At 42.4% G+C, this 22,726-nt stretch overlaps 1 protein-coding gene across 7 annotated transcripts in view; it reads right to left on the bottom strand.

Annotated features, from left to right (window-relative positions):
- cnsta (consortin, connexin sorting protein a) overlaps window positions 1-22,726 on the bottom strand; it is a 112,254-nt gene that overhangs the window by 71,009 nt on the left and 18,519 nt on the right. For 4 of the 7 annotated variants that reach the window (XM_072264819.1, XM_072264818.1, XM_072264820.1 and 1 more), the window contains 5 exons: window positions 17,514-17,936; window positions 16,807-16,991; window positions 7,400-7,430; window positions 6,078-6,164; window positions 947-1,058 (listed from right to left, as the gene is read on the bottom strand). In XM_072264819.1, coding sequence (XP_072120920.1) covers window positions 947-1,058; window positions 6,078-6,164; window positions 7,400-7,430; window positions 16,807-16,991; window positions 17,514-17,877 — 779 coding nt within the window. In that variant the 5' untranslated portion in view covers window positions 17,878-17,936. The remainder of the gene's footprint in view (window positions 1-946; window positions 1,059-6,077; window positions 6,165-7,399; window positions 7,431-16,806; window positions 16,992-17,513; window positions 17,937-22,726) is intronic. The other 3 variants (XM_072264822.1, XM_072264824.1, XM_072264823.1) reach the window with 3 other exon arrangements.

The raw sequence follows: 22,726 nt of genomic DNA, 5'->3' as shown, positions 1-22,726 counted from the left end.
TACAAGATAAGAATTCACAATTCGGAACATTTTGACTTTATTAAAGCAATATGGTGTGTGACACTGAACAGGTTTAGGAATCAGAATCTGATCGTCTCTAATCTCAAAACAAATGAAATTCTTACAGGACTACACAGGGTAGACACAGGGATATTGCCACAGGCTGGGGTATCCAGAACCTGGAGGGGTCAGTATCTCAAGGTATGGGTCAGCCATTCAGGACTATGAATCCTCTGACTGTAGAAAATCTTTAGAATTTTCTAACCAGGAAAATCACCAAGTACAATCAAGACAAATCAGTGGAGCTTTTGATAACAAGGGAATCAAAGGTTATGGAGCTAGTACAGGATAGTAGTGCTTACACATACTTATTACAGCATGCGAGGCAGCCATTCCACCCATCAAGTCCACACTAGTTCTCAGTGACTATCAGTCCAGTGCCCCATCTTACGTTCCACTGACCATGCAAATTCTTCCCTCGCTCACATCCCAATCAGCTTTAGCTTTGGATCCTTTCCGCTATCACATGCACTAGAGAGGAATATTTACAGTGGCCAATTGACCTACCAGTATGTCGTGAAGATGCAGTAGGAAACCAGAGCACTTGGAAGGCATGGAGAGAATGACCAAACTCTCCAAATACAGCACCTGGGGATAGTGTTGAACTCAGATGATACTGTGTGACAGCAGCATCAACTGGTACACTACCTTGCCATTATGACAAAATAAGACTTTGCTGAATGGTGGTGCAGGCAGGAGGGATTGAATGGACCACCTCTACCACTGTTTTAGTGTTACTTGATAAATTGTTCTTGAGCTTGGAACTAAGTAATTGAAACAATCCCAAGTGAACCATTAAGCTCCAGCAAATGTCCAAAAACACAATGTAACTCATCAACATTTGAATCAACTAAAAGTACATAATAATTGTAAATGGCGAACATACCGACAGTGCGATGAACATAGTTCTGTAAGTTTCTTTATTCTATCAGTGTCTAATGATGTAATAGCCTTCCCTGCTGAAGTCTCCCTGGTCATTGCAGACTTCTGTTTTATTTCTGCAAGATCAGAAAAAATCAAGTGAACTTACTCTTCCCAATGAAATTAATACTTAAAAGTCTTGGCTGTCAAATCTATCCATAAAGCATTCACCAGAAAGCACAAACAATCAAGTGCTTTGTGCTCCGATGTGTCCCTTATTATCACATTACATAGAATGCTAAGTGAATGAGTAATAAATGTTTTAATTGCATGATATAACAGAACATACAAACATTAAAAACATTTTTAAATCAAGTTCTTCAGTGATCACGTTTCCCATTTTTCTCAGTTTCGGAAATCGTATACTTGTCAATTTCAATTTATTGCCATTCAATTTGCAAGTCAAAGAACACTGGTGAGCAAAAAATAAATTGAGATCACCATTGCCTGTTGAGCATATCACTCTTATCAAATGGAAAAGCTTTTGCAAATGAGTAGTCATTTATTCTGCAGAACAGTCAGGAACAATCCATTCCAAAATTACACTTTATTTGAGATAAACTGAAACAAAGGAAACTGGGTGGCTGTAATTTTACTTAATCTCAAATTAGGACAACAAAACTATCAATGCACAGAATACTTCTGAACAACTACTTCCTAGAACTGCTACAAAGAATTCAACCTTGAAGAACAAAAAGTTAAGAAAAACATAGTAGAACAGACATGAGTAGTAGATTATAAGAAACAAGCAAAACAATCTACAAATTAACTGCACTGTTTGGTGCTGATTTCAACTGCTCTTCTCTAAACAAGGATAAAACTGTTGTAATTGCCATTGGGAAACCATGACTGGTAACACCTGAAAATAATGCAGTTCCAAACAGAACCCTTGTTATAATCCCATTGAAGTTGACAGAATTTATTGTACAATTCCTTGTGAATTATTACCCATAAAGGTACTGAAAGTTTTAAATATGTCATTTCAATCATTTGCAACATGCAGTAAGTACAGTACAGAAACAAGCCAATCAGTTTACCTCTGCAAGTATGTGTACACAAGCCCCCTCAAGCTTCATCTACACCTTTTATTTGCACTTCTTTTAACTGAACTATTTAATAGATATATACTTACTGCAAATCAGTTTTTTTCCATATTTATCATGTATTTCATGACATATGCCAGTGATATTAAACCTGATTCTTTTCCTTGCTTCTTAAGACAGACGCTCCTGAACGTTTCCACTTTGTACCCCAGAATGTTACTCATAGTTATATCATATTAATTCTTAATATTCTCCAGGCACAGAGATCGCTCTTTAGTTCCAAAACCTATCAACTCATCTTCAAGGACTCTTCTCATGTTCTTGATTTTTTTTGCTTATTTATTATTATTTCTTTCTTTTTTGCACAGTTTGTTGTCTTTTGCACACTGACTGAACACCGAAGTTGGTGTGGTCTTTCATTGATTCTATTATGGTTATTATTCTATTATGGATTTATTGAGTATGCCCCCAAGAAAATTTATCTCATGGTTGTACATGGTGACATACATGTACTTAGATAATAAATTTACTTTGAATTTTGAATGGATTTATTAGTAACAATTTTATATGAATATCTTCTAATTTTGATCTCAGCACACAAATGTAAACATCTCCATAATCTTAAAGACCTAACAAGTCACTCAGTCCCTGCCTCCCATATAACCCCCCACCTTAAATTCCTCCATATACCTGTCTAGTAGTCACTACTGTATCTGCCTCCACCACTGACTCAGGCAGTGCATTCCACACACCAACCACTCTCTGAGTAAAAAAACCTTCCTCTAATATCCCCCTTGAACTTCCCACCCCTTACCTTAAAGCCATGTCCTCTTGTATTGAGCAGAGGAGCCCTGGGGAAGAGGCACTGGCTATCCACTCTATCTATTCCTCTTAATATCTTGTACACCTCTATCATGTCTCCTCTCATCTTCCTCCTCTCCAAAGAGTAAAGCCCTAGTTCCTTTAATCTGTGATCATAATGCATAACTTTCTAAACCAGGCAGCATCCTGGTAAATCTCCTCTGTACCCTTTCCAATGCTTCCACATCCTTCCTATAGTGAGATGACCAGAACTGGACTCAGTACTCCAAGTCGGGCCTAACCAGAGTTTTATAGAGCTGCATCATTACCTCGCGACTCTTAAACTCTATCCCTCGACTTATGAAAGCTAACACTCCATAAGCTTTCTTAACTACCCTATCTACCTGTGAGGCAACTTTCAGGGATCTGTGGACATGTACCCCCAGATCCCTCTGCTCCTCCACACTACCAAGTATCCTGCCATTAACATTGTACTCTGCCCTGGAGTTTGTCCTTCCAAAGTGTACCACCTCACACTTCTCTGGGTTGAACTCCATCTGCCACTTCTCAGCCCACTTCTGCATCCTATCAATGTCGCACTGCAATCTTCGACAATCCTCTGCACTATCTACAACACCACCAACCATTGCGTTGTCTGCAAACATGCCAACCCACCCTTCTACCCCGACATCCGGGCCGTTAGTAAAAATCACGAAAAGTAGAGGTCCCACAACCGATCCTTGTGGGACACCACTAGTCACAACCCTCCAATCCAAATGTACTCCCTCCACCATGACCCTCTGCCTTCTGCAGGCAAGCCAATTCTGAATCCACCTGGCCAAACTTCCCTGGATCCCATGCCTTCTGACTCTCTGAGTAAACCTACCGGGTGGAACCTTGTCAAATGCCTTACTAAAATCCACAAAGATCACATCCACTGCACTACCCTCATCTATGTGCCTGGTCACCTCCTCAAGGAACTCCATCAGGCTTGTTAGACACGATCTGCCCTTCACAAAGTCAGCTGGCTGTCCCTGATCAGACCATGATTCTCTAAATGCCCACAGATCCTATCTCTAAGAATCCTTTCCAACAGCTTTCCCACCACAGACGTAAGGCTCACTGGTCTATAATTACCCGGACTATCCCTACTACCTTTTTTGAACAAGGGGACAACATTCGCCTCCCTCCAATCCTCTGGTACCAATTCTATAGACGAGGATATAAAGATCCCAGCCAGAGGCTCAGCAATCTCTTCCCTCGCCTTGGGAAGCAGCCTGGGGAATATTCCGTCAGGCCCCGGGGACTTATCCGTCCTAATGTATTTTAACAACTCCAACACCTCCTCTCCCTTAATATCACAACATGCTCCAGAACATCAACCTCACCCATATTGTCCTCACCGTCATCAAGTTCCCTCTCATTGGTGAATACCGAAATGAAGTATTCATTGAGGACCTCGCTCACTTCCACAGCCTCCAGGCACATCTCCCCACTTTTATCTCTAATCGGTCCTACCTTCACTCCTGTCATCCTTTTGTTCTTCACATAATTAAAGAATGCCTTGGGATTTTCCTTTACCCTACTCACCAAGGCCTTCTCATGCCCCCTTCTTGCTCTTCTCAGCCCCTTCTTAAGCTCCTTTCTTGCTTCCCTATATTCAATAGACCCATCTGATCCTTGCTTCCTAAACCTCATGTACGCTGCCTTCTTCCACCTGACTAGATTTTCCACCTCACTTGTCACCCATGGTTCCTTCACCCTACCATTCTTTATCTTCCTCACCGGGACAAATTTATCCCCAACATCCTGCAAGAGATCCCTAAACATCGACCACATGTCCATAGTACATTTCCCTGCAAAAACATCATCCCAATTCACACCCGCAAGTTCTAGCCTTATAGCCTCATAATTTGCCCTTCCCCAATTAAAAATTTTCCTGTTCACTCTGATTCTATCCTTTTCCATGATAATGCTAACGGCCAGGGACTGGTGGTCACTGTCCCCCAGATGCTCACCCACTGAGAGATCTGTGACCTGACCCGGTTCATTATCTAATACTAGATCTCGTACGGTGTTCCCCTTAGTCGGCCTGTCAACATACTGTGACAGGAGTCTGTCCTGGACACACTTAATAAACTCTGCCCCGTTCAAACCCTTGGAACTAATCAGGTGCCAATCAATATTAGGGAAGTTAAAAGTCACCCATGATAACAACCCTGTTATTTTTGCACCTTTCCAAAATCTGCCTCCCAATCTGCTCCTCGGTATCTCTGCTGCTACCAGGGGGCCTATAGAATACTCCCAATAGAGTAACGGCTCCCTTCCTGTTCCTGACTTCCACCCATACTGACTCAAAAGAGGATCCTGCTATATTACCCACCCTTTCTGTAGCTGTAATAGTATCCCTGACCAGTAATGCCACCCCTCCTCCCCTTTTCCCCCCTCTCTATCCCTTTTAAAGCACTGAAATCCAGGAATATTGAGAATCCATTCCTGCCCTGATGCCAGCCAAGACTCTGTAATGACCACTACATCCTAATTCCATGTATGTATCCAAGCTCTCAAGCTTTCCTGATGAACATAAACACTAATTCTGTTTTTTTTTATTAACAAGGTAATTACCAGAATTGCCCTAGGGCCCAACAATTTTTTTTGTGCACTGGCTCTTTTATAGGATACCTGTGAGTGCTTAGCCATTTATGCCAAAAAAAGAAAGAAATAACCAAGTATGTCAATGCTCATGGAACTAGAAGGCAATCCATTACAATCAGGTATAACAATTTTCCTGAAACTTCCATTTTAAGCTACGTGTATAATCTTATTCAGGAAGATGTCGATCTTGCATGCCAACCAAGGTTATTAAAAACATTTCTCTTTGTACTATACATCCCTCCCCAAACCTTTCTGTAACATGAAACTAATATTTTCTCATTTCTTCAGTTCTATTCAAGGGTCGTTGCTTGAAATAACTTTTCTATCCACAAATGCTAACTGGCCTGCTGAGCGTTTGTGGGGTTATTTTCTGTTTCATAAGAAGCAAGAGTATTTCAATGTCACTTGCATCTTTCACAGCAAGGAAATGAACAGAAGACTTTTACCAACTAAAACGATGCAGGATTACTGAAATTTCTCCAATTTCATAAAATGTTTTCATGAAAGAAACTGAAAATATAACTAAATATCTGTGTCTTGATCAAACTCAGAAATAGTTAGGTTATAGTCTTCATTACAGATATGTCCTGTCCATACCCCAGCATTCCTGAATGGCAGTAAGATTTGCTAGCAACTTTTGATGATACACTTTTTCCAGTTGAATAAATTGTACCGCTTTCTCATCTGAGTACAAGCTAAAGGAAAACACTCACTGTTCATGAATCACGTGATTACATAATTGTAAATTCAAACTCATGATTTTAGCACATAAAAATTACACTACTTAAAAGACCAGAACTTCCAACATTTAAACTCCAACTTGAGATGTAAAAGCAGGATTACATCAACAATATTTCTAACTGTTAGTTACAGAAATAAATTTCATACCTTACTAGGAAGAAGTTTTTGTTTATTACACCAATCAAAAAATGTTCTGATGTGCAGAGCATAGTTCTCATTACGAAAAAAAACTAACCCAAAGCAGGCCAGAATACAGATTTATATATATTTTCACATGTATATCGAAACATACAGTGAAATGTGTTGTTTACATTCGCAACCAACACACCCAAGGGATGTGCTGAGGCAAGCCTGCAAGTGTCGCCATACATTCCAACACTCAACATAGCATGTCCACCATGCTTGGCGGAACAACACAGAGCATAACAAAACAGAACATACCAAGTAATAACAGTGAAACAAGTCCCATTCCTTCCTCCCTCCCACACATACACAATCCTTTAACTTCAGGCCAAGCCGTCTTCTTGGGTCTCCAGCAGACTTGTGATTCACAATCATTGGGCCCCTTCTTCCCCAGTGGACTCGCAGAGATTCACAATCCAGGCTCCAGACATTGGGCCTTGTCAGAATATGAAATCATTTGCCACGTGCTACTGAGATTAATATAATCTGGTGTACCACATGGATAGGTGCTGGAGGAGAAAATGAGTGAAGATGTGAAAAAGGAGAAAAGGATCTAGCTGATCTAAGTCAGTTTCAGTAATGTCTGGAATCTGATGGTGAAACTCCACAAATGGCATCAATGAAGGCAGAGGAATGGGACATATTTGGGTTGCAAGATACACTCCATGGGTCTTCAGGTCTCAGGCAAACTTCACCACCCACAGATTGGGGAGTAAGAATAGGAATAGAGGTATTCACTCGATTTTTACATTATGATTTTTATGTGCAATGTGTGCATAAGGACATTAAGCATAAATTCACCTCCAATATTGTTTCAAATATTTAACAATGGGAGTAAGAAATCTCCATCCGAACAAGGTTCGAGAATAAATTTAAATCAATAGAATCGCTTAACTCTTGAACCACTGACAGGACAAAAATTAAGACAGAAGAGGGGAATAAGCGGAAGAACTTAACTTGCTAGAATATGAAAAATTAAAAAATTAAAAGGATACATTCTTCTTCATCAAAATAGATTTCAGCAATCTGAAATTAAGAAAATAATAATCAGTGATTCCAGAACAAGGCCGTCATGTTTACTGTACTGCATTTTAAGACTATACAGAGAACTGATGAAATGGCAGGTCTGCTCATACATCATATGGTTTTATATATATGGTCTTAAATTTAATCAAAAAAAGGTATGTAGATATGTTGATGCTGCTTCTTTTTTAAATATACAGCGAATTTAAAAAATGAACCAGACTGGAAAACCAGGCGTTTTTAACAGATGTACATTTAAATAAGGTGCACAAGAAAACAAAAATGTTATTGATGCGCACTGATATGTTTATTGAGTTTTACTATCTGACCCAGTGATTGATAAGTTGGATACAATTATCAAGTTACCTATCAAATTATATAATTAGAATATTATTAACCAAACCCAGTTACCAAGGAGATTTCAGATCTATCTGCTGTCATCACTGAAATAAGATTAGATTAGATTCAACTTTATTGTCATTGTGCGGAGTACAGATAGAAAGCCAATGAAATACAGTTAGCATCTAACCAGAAATGCAAAGAATGGTGTTATTTACAAAATAACTGAATAAAAAGTCCTATAGTACACAAATATAAAAGTACTGAGACAGTACAATATGGGTGCAATCCTGCTTAGCGCTGTGATGTGAGGTTCAGCAGTGTCACAGCCTCAGGGAAGAAGCTCTTCCTGTGCCTGCTGGTGTGGGAGCGGAGGCCCCTGTAGCACCTAGCAGATAGGTGGAGAGTAAAAAGCCCATCATTAGGGTGAGATATACCCTTGATAATGCTTTTCGCCCTGCACAGGCAGTGTTTATGGTAGATGCTCTCAATGGTGGGCAGTTGGTGCCAATAATCCACTGGGCAGTTTTCACCACACGCTGGAGTGCTTTGCGGTCCGATACAGGACAATTGCCATACCACACTGAGATGCAGTTGGTGAGTATGCCCTCAATGGTACAGCAGTAAACGTCCGTCAGTATCCTGGGACAGAGGTGAGCTTTCTTGATGCTCCGCAGGAAATAAAGGTGCTGTTGCGCCTTTTTGATCAGGATGGAGGAGTTCAGGGACCAGGTGAGATCCTCGGAAATGTGGACACCAAGGCTCCACAGGGGACTGTCTTGTCTCCCTTTCTCTTCACAATTTACACCTCGGACTTCAACTACTGCACAGAATCTTGTCATCTTCAGAAGTTTTCTGATGACTCTGCCATAGTTGGATGCATCAGCAAGGGAGATGAGGTTGATTACAGGGCTACGGTAGGAAACTTTGTCACATGGTGTGAGCAGAATTATCTGCAGCTTAATGTGAAAAAGACTAAGGAGCTGGTGGTAGACCTGAGGAGAGCTAAGGCATCGGTGACCCCTGTTTCCATCCAGGGGGTCAGTGTGGACATGGTGGAGGATTACAAACACCTGGGGATACGAATTGACAATAAACTGGACTGGTCAAAGAATACTGAGGCTGTCTACAAGAAGGGTCGGAGCCATCTCTATTTCCTGAGGAGACTGAGGTCCTTTAACATCTGCCGGACGATGCTGAGGATGTTCTACGAGTCTATGGTGGTCAGTGTTTGCTGTTGTGTGCTGGGGCAGCAGGCTGAGAGTAGCAGACACCAACAGAATCAACAACTCATTCATAAGGCCAGTGATGTTGTGGGGATGGAACTGGACTCTCTGACGGTGGTGTCTGAAAAGAGGATGCTGTCCAAGTTGCATGCCATCTTGGACAATGTCTCCCATCCACTACATAATGGACTGGTTGGGCACAGGAGTACATTCAGCCAGAGACTCATTCCACCGAGATGCAACACAGAGCGTCATAGGAAGTCATTCCTGCCTGTGGCCATCAAACTTTACAACTCCTCCCTTGGAGGGTCAGACACCCTGAGCCAATAGGCTGGTCCTGGACTTATTTCCTGGCATAATTTACATATTACTATTTAACTATTTATGGTTTTATTACTATTTAATTATTTATGGTGCAACTGTAACGAAAACCAATTTCCCCTGGGATCAATAAAGTATGACTATGACTATTTGAAGCTTGATACACGCTCCACTACAGCTCCGTTGATGCAGATGGGGACCTGAGTGTGGCTCCTAGCATGCCTGAAGTCCACAACGATCTCCTTAGTCTTCTAGGTGTTAAGGGCCAGGTTGTTGTTGGCACACCATGTAGCCAGGTGCTGGACCTCGTCCCTGCAGGCCGTCTCATCATCCCCTCTGATCAGGCCAACCACCGTGGTGTCGTTTGCGAACTTGATTATGGAGATAGAACCATGTACAGGAACGCAGTCAAAGGTGAAAAGGGAGTACAGAAGAGGGCTGAGCATACAGCCTTAAGGCACACTGGTGTTCAGGCTGAGAGTGGAGGAGGAGAGGTTGTCTAACTTAACTGACTGGGGTCTGTTAGTCAGAAAGTCCAAGGTCCAATTGCAGAGGGATGAGCTGATACCAAGCTGGCGAAGTTATATTAAAAATTTTTTAAATGTTTGCATCTTGAAGCATCTCAAAATATAAAGACTGGTGATTGTATATTCATCATTCATGCCCAGAAATTTAAAAAAAACTTTGTTTTGATGCATCCCTAATACCTAACCTATACCCAATAAACTTTGTAAATACATGTATGTAGAATCATAAAATTAAATGGTCACTTAAGCCAGCTTCTGCACAGCAGATAACTTTGTCCCATTCACTCTTTCCTTCCCTGCAGCGCTACTAGTGATTTTTCTCCAAATGCATGTTTAATTCCCTTTTCAAAGCACCAACTGACAGTTTGCTTTCGCCAGTCTTATACAAGTTCCAGACACAAAGAATTTTAATGCAAGTTTTTCCTTATCTTTTGCCCATTTTGATTATTCCCCCAGTCCTTAAACAATCACAAATAGAAAATGATCCTCTCTTTACACTATATAAACCAGCAGCAATCCAGTTTATCAGTATCAAACTGCATCATTAACTATTCTCCAATGAAAACAACCACAGCTGCTGAAAGGTTGTTTTTATGTGACTGGAAGCACGTGACCAGTGGTGTACCACAAAGATCAGTGTGGAAAAATTACTATTAGTTGTATGCATTAATTATTTGGACATGAATGTAGGAAGCGTGATTCGCAGATGACTGAAAACTTAATAATGAAGAGGGTAGCCTCAGGTTATTTGAAAATGTTAGTCCGTTTGAAAAATGAGCAGAGCAAAGCAATGACAAATGGATTTTAATCCTGTTAAGTTTTGCATTAAGGGCCCCAGTGGCAGAGCAGTTCGTGCGACACTAATACTAAGAGTTCAGAGTTCAGTCCCAGCATCTTCTGTAACAGTCCGTACGGCCCCCACGCTCCCCCAGTGGAACATGTGGGTTTTCTCTGGGTGCTCCGGATTACTCCCAATCCTAAAATGCACTGATTAGTAGGTTAATTGGTCATTATAAACTGTCTTATGATTAGGTTAAAGTTAAATCGGGGGTTGCTGGGCCAGAAGGGCCTATTCCGCGCAGTATCTCTAAATAAAGTGTGAGATTGATGCACCTTGGGAACACTAAGGCACACATAATGAACTGTAGCTCTGAAGAGTTGAGAAACAGAACAATCTTGAGATACAAGTTAAAAGATCCTTGAAGTTGGCAGTACAGGTAGATGAGGTAGTGAAGGCAGCACCTTATCTACCAGTATTATCACGGGCATAAAACATAAGAGCAAGGAAGTTATGGTACAGCTTTATACAACTATGGTACAACTTGATTTTAGCTTAGGCCAGGGGTTCCCAACCTATTTTAATGCTATGGACCAATGCCATTAAGCAAGGGGTCTGTGGATCCCAGGTTGGGAACCCTTGGCTGAGGCCATCAATGAAATACTGTGTGCTATTCTGGTAATCAAACTATAGGAAAGATGTGATTGCATTGTAGAGTGTGTGGAGATATTTACCAAGAGGTTGCCTTGAACGGAGCATTTAAGTTGCAAGACCAGAAGAGATAGCCCAGGCTTTTTCTCCCTTGGAGCAGTGGAGGTTTAAGATGGCTGGCAAGGGAGACTAATGAGGTAGTGCATTCCCTGCTGACACATAGGCAAGGCCTCTAGGTTCTCAGTACCATCCATAAAACTGCTTCTCCACTGAATGGAAATGGACTAGAAGTTCCCAGTAATCAGCACAGATGGCCTATATTTAACATTTATCACATTCAAATATCTCCAATTGTTTCCTTAGTTTTACCTGACAGTCTTTGATTTCGCTCTATTCTGGCCAGATAATATATTGATGCTAGTCCTCCAATTAAGTAGTTCTACTTTAGATTTCCCCTTGCCACAACATAAACCTCCTTTAATCTGTCCCTGGCCCAGGCAGTTGTCCCCACAAGCTTCAAGACCGCCACCATCGTGCCAGTGCCGAAGCATTCTACTGCCACAGGCCTGAATGACTTCCGCCCAGTTGCACTCACCTCCATCATTGCAAAGTGCGTTGAGAGACTGATTCTATCACATCTGAAATCCTGTCTGTCCACTACCTTGGACCCCCATCAATTTGCCTATCGCACCAACAGGTCAACAGAGGACGCCATCTCCACAGCACTTCACTCTGCCCTGACCCACCTGGACTGCCCCAAATCTTATGTCAGAATGCTGTTCATTGACTTTAGTTCGGCATTCAATACCGTGATCCCCTCCAAGCTGATTGCCAAACTTCACCAGCTTGGTATCAGCTCATCTCTCTGCAACTGGACCTTGAACTTTCTCACTAACAGACCCCAATCAGTTAAGTTAGACCACCTTTCCTCCACCACTCTCACCCTGAACACCGGCGTGCCTCAAGGCTGTGTGCTGAGCCCTCTTCCGTACTCCCTTTTCATCTATGACTGCATTCCTCTACATGTTTCTAACTCCATAATCAAGTTCACAGACAACACCACGGTGGTTGGCCTGATCAGAGGGGATGATGAGACGGCCTACAGGGACGAGGTCCAGCACCTGGCCGCGTGGTGTGCCAACAACAACCTGGCTCTTAACACCCAGAAGACCACGGAGATCATTGTGGACTTCAGGCATGCTAGGAGCCACACTCAGGTCCCCATCTACATCAACGGAGCTGTAGTGGAGCGTGTATCAAGTTTCAAATTCCTTGGTGTCCACATTTCTGAGAATCTCACCTGGTCCCTGAACTCCTCCATCCTGATCAAAAAGGCACAACAGCGCCTTTATTTCCTGCAGAGCATCAAGAAAGCTCACCTCTGTACCAAGATACTGACAGATGTTTACTGCTGTACCATTGAGAGCATATTCACCAACTGCGTCACAGTGTAGTGCGGCAATTGTCCTGTATTGGACCGCAAAGCACTCCAGCGTGTGGTGAAAACTGCCCAGCGGATTATCAGCACCAATTGCCCACGACTGAGAACATCTACCATAAATGCTGCCTGGGCAGGGCGAAAAGCATTATCAAGGATGCATCTCACCCTAACCATAAACTTTTTACTCTCCTTCCATCCGGTAGGCGCTACAGGAGCCTCTGCTCCCGCACCAGCAGGCACAGGAAGAGCTTCTTCCCTGAGGCTGTGACTCTGCTGAACCTCACATCACAGTGCGAAGCAGTATTGTACCCATATTGTACTGTCTCAGTACTTTTATATTTGTGTGCTGTAGCACTTACTTTTTATGCACAGTTATTTTGTAAATAACACGATTCTTTGCAATTCTGGTTAGATGCTAACTGTATTTCACTAGCTTTGTATCTGTACTCGGCACAAACATAGAAACATATAAAATAAGTGCAAGAGTAGGCCACTCGGCCCTTCAAGCCTGCACCGCCATTCAGTATGATCATGGCTGATCATCCAACTCAGAACCCTGTACCAGCCTTCCCTCCATACCCCCTGATCCCTTTAGCCACAAGGGCCATATCTAACTCCCTCTTAACTATAGCCAATGAACTGGCCTCAACTGTTTCCTGTGGCAGAGAATTCCACAGATTCACCACTCTCTGTGTGAAGAAGATTTTCCCTAATCTCGGTCCTAAAAGGCTTCCCCTTTATCCTCAAACTGTGACCCCTCGTTCTGGACTTCCCCAACATCGGGAACAATCTTCCTGCATCTAGCCTGTCCAATCCCTTTAGGATTTTATATGTTTCAATAAGATCTTCCCTCAATCTTCTAAATTCCAATGAGTATAAGCCCAGTCGATCCAGTCTTTCATCATATGAAAGTCCTGCCATCCCAGGAATCAATCTGGTGAACCTTCTTTGTACTCCCTCTATGGCAAGGATGTCTTTCCTCAGATTAGGGGACCAAAACTGCACACATTGCTCCAGGTGTGGTCTCACCAAGGCCTTGTACAACTGCAGCAGTACCTCCCTGCTCTTGTACTCGAATCCTCTTGCTAATGACAATAAAGTTGAATCTAATCTAATCTCCTGATTATGATGGTCTTGGTTCCAAGGCTATGGAAATACACATATACTGAAAAATCAGAGTCCCATTGCTTTAAAGCTTTTAAATTCCAAGCTTGCTTACAGTGAACAAGCTCACAGGCTCTATTATAGAAACATAGAAAACCTACAGCACAATACAGGCCCTTCAGCCCACAGAGTTGTGCTGAACATGTGCCTACCTTAGAAATTACTAGGCTTACCTATAGCCCTCTATTTTACTAAGCTCTGTGTACCTATCCAGGATCTCTTAAAAGACCCTATCGTATCCGCCTCCACCACCGCTGCCGGCAGCCCATTCCACGCACTCACCACTCTCTGAGTAAAAACCTTACCCCTGACATCTCCTCTGTACCTACTCCCCAGTACCTTAAACCTGTGTCCTCTTGTAGCAACCATTTCAGCCCTGGGAAAAAGCCTCTGACTATCCACACGATTAATGCCTCTCATCGTCTTATACACCTCAATCAAGTCACCTCTCATCCTCCGTCGCTCCAAGGAGAAAAGGCCAAGTTCACTCAACCTATTCTCATAAGGCATGCTCCCCAATCCAGGCAACATCCTTGTAAATCTCCTCTGCACCCTTTCTATGGCTTCCACATCCTTCCTGTAGTGAGGCAACCAGAACTGAGCACAAGTGTGGTCTGACCAGGGTCCTATATACCTGCAACATTACTTCTCGGCTCCTAAATTGAATTCCACGATTGATGAAGGCCAATACACTGTACGCCTTCTTAACCACATAGTCAACCCGCACAGCTGCTTTGAGTGTCCTATGGACTCAGACCTCAAAATCCCTCTGATCCTCCACGCTGCCAAGAGCCTTACCATTAATACTATATTCTGCCATCATATTTGACCTACCAAAATGAACCACTTCACACTTATCTGGGTTGAACGCCATCTGCCACTTCTCAGCCCAGTTTTGTATCCTATTAATGTCCCGCTGTAATTTCTGACAGCCCTCCACACTATCCACACCTCCAACCTTTGTATCATCAGCAAACTTACTAACCCATCCCTCCACTTCCTTATCTTAGATCATTTATAAAAATCACGAAGAGTAAGGGTCCCAGAAAAGATCCATGAAGCACTCCACTGGTGACCAACCTCCATGCAGAATATGACCCATCTACAACCACTCTTTGCCTGCTGTGGGCAAGCCAGTTCTGGATCCATAGAGCAATGTCCCCTTGGATCCCATGCCTCCTTACTTTCTCAATAAGCCTTGCATGGGGTACCTTATCAAATGCCTTGCTGAAATCCATATACATTACATCTACTGCTCTTCCTTCATCAATGTGTTTAGTCACATCCTCAAAAAAATTCAATCAGGCTCGTAAGGCATGACCTGCCCTTGACAAAGCCATGCTGACTACTCCTAATCATATTATACCTCTCCAAATGTTCATAAATCCTGCCTCTCAGGATCTTCTCCAACAACTAACCAACCACTGAGGTAAGACTCACTGATCTATAATTTCCTGGGCTATCTCTACTCCCTTTCTTGAATAAAGGAACCACATTCGCAATCCTCCAGTCCTCCAGAACCTCTCCCGTCCCCATTGATGATGCAAAGATCATCGCTAGAGGCTCAGCAATCTCCTTCCTCGCCTCCCACAGTAGCCTGGGGTACATCTCATCCGGTCCCAGCGATTTATCCAACTTGATGCTTTCCAAAAGCTCCAGCAAATCCTCTTTCTTAATATCTTTCTTATCCTAGAAGAACTTAACCTAGGCTTAACCTAGAAGAAGCATAGAGTTGGCAAGTTAAAGTCTGGGCTTCTGAAAAATTTGATTATTTGATCCAAAACCATTTTGCATGCTCTTATCAGATAAAATTATCCCTGCTTCTAGAGCATAGGGATTCCCAACCTGGGTTCGATGGACCCCTTTGGTTAATAACAGGGGGACATGGCATAAAAAGGTTGGGAACCCCTGTTCTACAGTATCATTTTCCCACCCTCTTTTGTTGTCTCTTCATTGCCTTGGATCCTATTATACCATGCAAGCATAAAAAGAATTCTAAATAATATCCAAAAATATTGAGGGGGAGGAGAAGATGGCGGCGCAACGCCGCTCGCAGTGGCCACTCCGGTGGTGATGTCTGTTATTTGTCAAGTAGGGTGCCGTGCACAATCCTGATTTGACGGAGACGGAGGAACATCTGGTGAAACTTCTGAAAATGCCTGCTTCGCTGCTGCTGCTACTGTGTAGTCCAGAATCTCCGGCAGGGAAGACCCCTAGTCCTCGGCTTTGCTTGCTGCTCGGTGGCTGGGGCTGGGTCAAAGTGCTCAGCAGAGGATGGTGCTTGGAGAGGCTGCGTCAGAGGGCTGGTCGAAGGCTCGAAGTTTTCAGACGGACTCAGAGTCCGCTGCAGTCGGGTGCTTCCAATGGTGCTGCATCGGCAAGTTTGTGGCACTTGGAGGTTCATGGCAGGGAGAGTTTCTCCCTTCTGCTGCTTGCGTGAGATGATGAGTCTATCGGGACTTTGAGACTTTTTTTTCACCGTGCCCATGGTCTGCTCTTTATCAAATTACGGTATTGCTTTGCACTGTTGTAACTATATGTTATAATTATGTGGTTTTGTCAGTTTTAGTCTTGGTTTGTCCTGTGTTTCTTGTAATATCATTCTGGAGGAACATTGTATCATTTTTTAATGCATGCATTTCTAAATGACAATAAACGAGGACTGAGTGTCCTCATAGTCTAATCTAAATAGATGTGAATTCCTGAAAGTAATAGGCAAAAATAAGAAAACGAGAGTATAGTATGATTTCATGGGGAAGGATCTTGTATTCAGATTCATGTGCTTATTTAAAATGTACTCTGAATAAGAAATAATCCCTTTCACTTTACATTTTAAGAAAAAATATTTTAAGTTTACTGAATATATCAAAGTAAATACACACAATCAAAACCCATTGTGAGATATATGGGTAAGATGTAGCAGCTCCGGTACCTGATGAAGAAGGTGCGGCAGAGTGCCGCAATCATTTGATTCTATAGCTTTCTGGATACAGTTGAGTAGAGCCTGGAGACGTCCCTCTCTGTCATCCTGTTGACACCTTTCTCCCAACTCATCACTGCCCTTCCAGATATCAGTGCTTTGTGATTTGAAAAAACCATCTGACAAAGGAATAAAATCTGACATGACAATGAGATTGTTAAGTAGTGATACAAAGCACCTCAGCCACAATCGCATGACATTCCTGCCAGTAATCAGACCAGTGAAAAAAAAAGTCATAAATCACAAACGCAACAGTGATGAGGCAGAGTTGAAACTCATCAGAGTTACTTTACATTTTTGCAACTGAGTATTTGACAATACAACAGCCAAGTCCTTCAGAGTATTTAAATGCGTAAGTATAATTTTGATATTCGTGAACTTGGGCAAAATTTAAAAGGATTCAATATTATTTCAGCATGTGCAGTGAAGTTGGACAGTGAGAATTAACAGATAAATAAGATGCTATCTGCACATGGAACTTTGTTTCAGGAAACATTTCCACCTTTCCTGGGACAAAAACAGGAAAGAAAACTGGCAAAGAAATTTATTTGAAGGAGCAATAATGTATTTCTTTCCATTTGGTTAAGAGGATATATGCAGGCTTCAAGATTCTCAATTTTGATTCATTTGAGCAACAAATGATTATAACTGAAAATCACCTGAAGGGATGGCTTTCAATATGCTATGTACATTCGAATTGCAGACCATCTCCTTCTCCACTGATGGTTCGTTATTTGGGATAGTGATGCTGTTTGAAGCCTCGATATTAACATGACCATCTGCACCTATGCAGTCATTTTGTTTAATCTCAGGGCCAGTCCGATCACTGTCTTCTTCATTATTATTGAGTAAATCCTGCTCATTGCCTCCTATAATTTCATCACTGGATGATGACACTAGCTGTGCTTCACAAATCTGATTTTTATTTTCATCTGAAGTTAGAGAGGTGGAGTTGGCCACACACTCACTGCAGCATGTGTCAGCTGTTTGCAGTTCAACCTTAAGCAATTCTTCTCCATCCATGAGAACTGTTGATCAGCCTGGAAATATCAATTTCTTTCAGAATTCCTTTTAATGTACATCTGTTAAATAAAGTAAAAATCAATTTATTGGGGGAAATATTAATTCAAATCAGAACCATAATAGTTTTAGCACACAATTTTTGTTTCTCTGAACAGCATATTGGTGTGACAGTGAACAGATGTGCAACTTACAAGGATCTACCTTTAAATATCACAAAACTTTCACAACTGCAGTACTGGAATCCATCATGCAGCAGCGTCAACAGTTATTATACAGCATGTTTTTCACCAGTTGACAGCTGCTGCATTGCTCACTCTTTTAATACCTCTTCTATACACTTTGCTGGTCTTTGACAGGAATTGATGAGAACGTTCCTACCAGGACAAAGGAGATAGATATTTAAGCAGATAGATATGGGGGCCATTGATATAATGAATCTTTACTTAAACTATGGCATAGTGACTGACTGTGGAAGTAGTGGTTTAAGGGTGTTTGTGTACTGCTGGCCAAGACACAATGAGAATCTTTGTGATCTACTTGATATCAAACAGATGAGGGCAAGAACAGATGAAGTATGGTGATTAAGGTAAAGCCAGGTGGGACTGTGGAGTAAGTTTGAATGTGGATGGTTTTGTTAAAATGCTGAGGAAGTTGGCACGGATTAACAAACAAGATGTCTTCATGATAGATGGGAAAATAAACTCCCTCAAGTGGACTAATACTCAAAGGTGCTCATTTATTTAAATAACAAAAAAAACCTGAAGTTGTGAGAGGGCAACAGCTTGCAGGGCGGGAGCCATTTAAAAGCTCCAAGTCCGGTCAGGAGTGAGTCACTGTTTGAAGAAGCCAGTGAGAGAACGACATATTGAGAATGAGAATGACATTTTGTAGGAGTGAATCACTGAGCCAATAAAAAGAAAGGAAGTTTAAGCGGAGCAGCCATTGTGGGAGCAGGGCAGAGTCAGAATGGACCAGCTTTGGCTCAGCAGACTTGGGCAAGCACAGAAGCAGGCTCTAAGTAAGCTTTTTGTATCTTGTTATCTGTTAGTAAATAGCTGGTGCACTGAGAATAGGTCCAGAGTTAGTGGTATATTACTTCTGTCTCCCTGATAACTACATTTGCATAAAATACACTGAGCTGCAGCTCGTTAGAGACCATGTTAAGAAACTGGAGCTGCGGTTTGATGACCAATGGCTCATACAGGGGAGGTGTTAAATAGGAGCAGCAAGGAGGTAGTCACCCCTAAGTTGCAGGAGGCAGGTAACAGGATGACTGTCAGGAGAGAGAAAGGGAATTTAGAGTCAATGCAGAGTACCCCTGTGACCGTTCCCCTCAATTGTAAGTACAGTATATTGCTTTGAGTACTGTTGGTGGGGTGGGGGGTATGACCTACCAGGAAGAAGCCACAGAGCGAGCAGGTTCCTGGCACTGAGTCTGGCTCTGGGGCTCAGGAGAGAAGGGTGCAGAAGAGGTTAGGGTAACAGAAAAGAGGTTCGGTAGACAAGAACAAGATTCCTGAATAATTTGTTGTCTCTTGGTTGCCAGGGTCAGAGACATCTTAGACTGAATTCACAGCATTCATAAGTGGGAGGGTGAGGAGCCAGATGTCGTGGTCCATGTCAGTACCAATGGCACGGGTAGTATGGGTGATGAGCCCCTACAATGCGAGTTCAGGGAGTTTGGTGTCAAATTAACCCAGAACCTCCAGGGTTACGATCTCAGGATTGCTACCCATGCCACATGCTAGTGAGGCCCTAAGCAGGAAGATCATGCAGTTCAACACGTGCATGAGGAGATGGTATAGAAGGGAGGGCTTCAGATTTTTGATTTTTAGATCATTGAGCTCGCTTCCAGGTAAGGTGGGATTTTTCAGAAGGGACTGTTTGCACCTGAACTAGAGGGGGACTTGTATCCTGGCAGTAAGGTTTGCTAATGCTACAGAGGGTTGGGTGGGGGAGCAAGGGGAGTTTAAACTAGAGTTGCAAGGGAATGGGAACCAGACTGTCAGAACAGGTAGTGGAGTAGTTGCAGAGAAAGATTTTGTTAAGCCTACATACGAGGTCAGGAATCATAAAGCTGAGCATAGTGGGACTAATATCCTGAGCTGCATTTCTTTCAATGAAAGGACGACTGCAGGAAAGGTGGATGAACTTTGATGTGGATCAGCAAGTGGAATTATGACATTGTAGCCATTAGTGAGACTTGGTTGCAAGAGGTGCAGGACTGGCAGATCAATATCCGGGGTTCCATTGTTTTAGATGTGATTGAGCAGAAGGGATTAAAAAGTGAGGGGTGGCACTACTAGTCAGGGAAAATGTTACAGCAGTGCTCACTCAGGACAGACTGGAGAGCTCATCTAGTGATGCTTTACGAGTAGGAATGGTGAATAAGAAAAGGTATGACCATGTTAATGCGGCTAAATTACAGACCCGCAACAGTTCACAGCATCTAGAGGAGCAAATTTGTAGAGAGATCTTGGATAGTTGCAAGAAACATAAGGTTGTGATAGTAGGTGATATTAACTTTCCATATACTGAATGGGATTCCCAGACTGTAAAAGGGCCATATGGGAGAGTTTGTCAGATGTGTTCAGGAAACTTTTCTTAATGAGTACAGAATAGTCCCAACTAGAGAGAGTGCGATACTTGATCTTCTATTAGGGAATGAGGTAGGGCAAGTGGCAGACATTTTTGTGAAAGGGAGCACTTGTAATCATAATGCCATTAGATTCAAGGTGATTATGGAAAAGGATAGGTCTGGTGCTGGTTTACAGATTCTTCATTGGGAAAAGGCCAATTTTGATGGTATCAGAAAGGATCTGGCAAGCGTGGATTGGGATTGGTCGTTTTCCAGCAAAGGTGTACTTTGGAAGTGGAAGGCCTTCAAAAGTGAAACTTTTGAGAGTACAGAGATTAGGTGTTTCTCTCAGAATGAAAGGCAAGGATAACAGGTTTAGGGAACCTTGGTTTTCAAGATATTGAGGCTCTGGTTGAGAAAAAAAAAGCAGGTACATAGCAGGCATAGGCAGGGAGTTTCAAATGAGCTACTTGAGTACAAGAAATGCAAAATAAACACTTAAGGAGGAGCAACACACACAAAATGCTGGTGGGATGCAGCAGAACAAGCAGCACCTACAGGAAAAAGTACAGTCAACATTTTGGGCCGAGACCCTTCATCAGGACTAATGGAAAAAAGAGACAGTAAGAGGTTTGAAAATGGGAGGAAGAGGGGGAAACCCAAAATGATAGGAGAAGACAGGAGGGGGAGGGATGAAGCTAAGAGCTGGTAAGTTGATTGGCAAAAGGGATACAAGGCTGGAGAAGGGGGAGTATCATAGGACGGAAGGCCTAGGAAGAAAGAAAGGGGGAGGGGAGCACCAGAGGAAGATGGAGAACAGGCAAGGAGCTATTTGTGAGAGGGAAAGAGAGAAAAAAAATTAGGGATGCGGTAAGAAGGGGAAGAGGGGCATTAACGGAAGTTAGAGAAATCAATGTTCATGTTATCAGGTTGGAGGCTACCCAGACGGAATATAAGGTGTTGTTCCTCCAATCTGAGTGTGGCTTCATCTTGACAGTAGAGGCCATGGATTGACATATCAGAATGGGAATGAGACGTGGAATTAAAATGTGTGGCCACTGGGAGATCCTGCTTCCTCTGGCGGACACAATATAGGTGTTCAGATTAGGAGGGCTAAAAGACATGAAGTTGCTCTATCAGACAAAATGAAGTAGAATCCTAAGACTTTCTGCAGATATATTAAGAGCCAATGGATAGCAATGCACAAAACTGGTGCTCTAAAAGATCAGAATGGTAATCTGTGCGTGGTGTTGAAAGAGATGGGGGAGATCTTAAATGAATTTTGTGCATCTGTCTATATCCATGGGATGGATACAGAATCTATAAATGAGGCACAGAGGCAGCAGAGCCATGGACCCAATACAGAATGCAGAGAAGGTAGGTGCTGTCTTGCGGCAAATTAATGTTCTGAAAGAGGTGGCTGAAGAGATTGTGGAAGCATTAGTAACGATCTCTCAAGAATCACTAGGTTCTGGAATGGTTCCGGAAGACTGGAAAATTGCAAATGTCACTCCACTCTTCAAAAAGGGAGAGAGGCAGAAGAAAGTTAACAGTTAGTCTGACCTCAGTGGTTGGGAAGGTGTTGGAGTTGATAATTAAGGATGAGATATCAGGGTACCTGGAGGCACACGATAAAACCAGATGTAATCAGCACGGTTTCCTCAAGGGAGCCTTTTCTGGTGGTTGTCGGTGACTTGTGGTGTTCCAAAGGGGTCAGTGTTGGGATCGATTCTTTTTACATTGTATGTCAATAATTTGAATGACTGAATCAATGGCTTTGTTGCAAAGTTTGCAGACGATATGAAGATAGGTAGAGGGGCAGGTAGTTCTGAGGAAGTAGAAAGGCTACAGAAGGACCTAGATTAGGAAAATGGGCAAAGAAATGGCAGATGAAATACACTGTTGGGAAGTATATGGTCATGGACATTGGTGGAAAAAAATTCAAGGGTTGACTGTTTTCTGAATGGAGAGAAAATACAAAAAACGGAGGTGCAAAGGGACTTGGGAATCCCTATGCAGGATTCTTTATAGGTTAATTTGCAGGTTGAGTCTGTGGTGAGGAAGGCAAATACAATGTTAGCATTCATTTCAAGAGGACTTGAATATAAAAGCAAGGATATACTGTTGAGACTTTATAAAGCTCTGATGAGGCCTCACTTGGAGTATTGTGAGCAGTTTTGAGGCCTCTTATCTTAGAAAGGATGTGCTGAAACTGGAGAGGTTTCAAATGAGGTTCATGAAAATGATTCCAGGATTGAATAAGGGAAGGGA

Source organism: Mobula birostris, chromosome 8 (assembly GCF_030028105.1).
Source record: "Mobula birostris isolate sMobBir1 chromosome 8, sMobBir1.hap1, whole genome shotgun sequence".
In the NCBI taxonomy this organism is placed as follows: domain Eukaryota; kingdom Metazoa; phylum Chordata; class Chondrichthyes; order Myliobatiformes; family Myliobatidae; genus Mobula; species Mobula birostris.
Note: the sequence above shows the minus strand (reverse complement) of the source record. Positions and strands in the feature narration are given on the sequence as shown.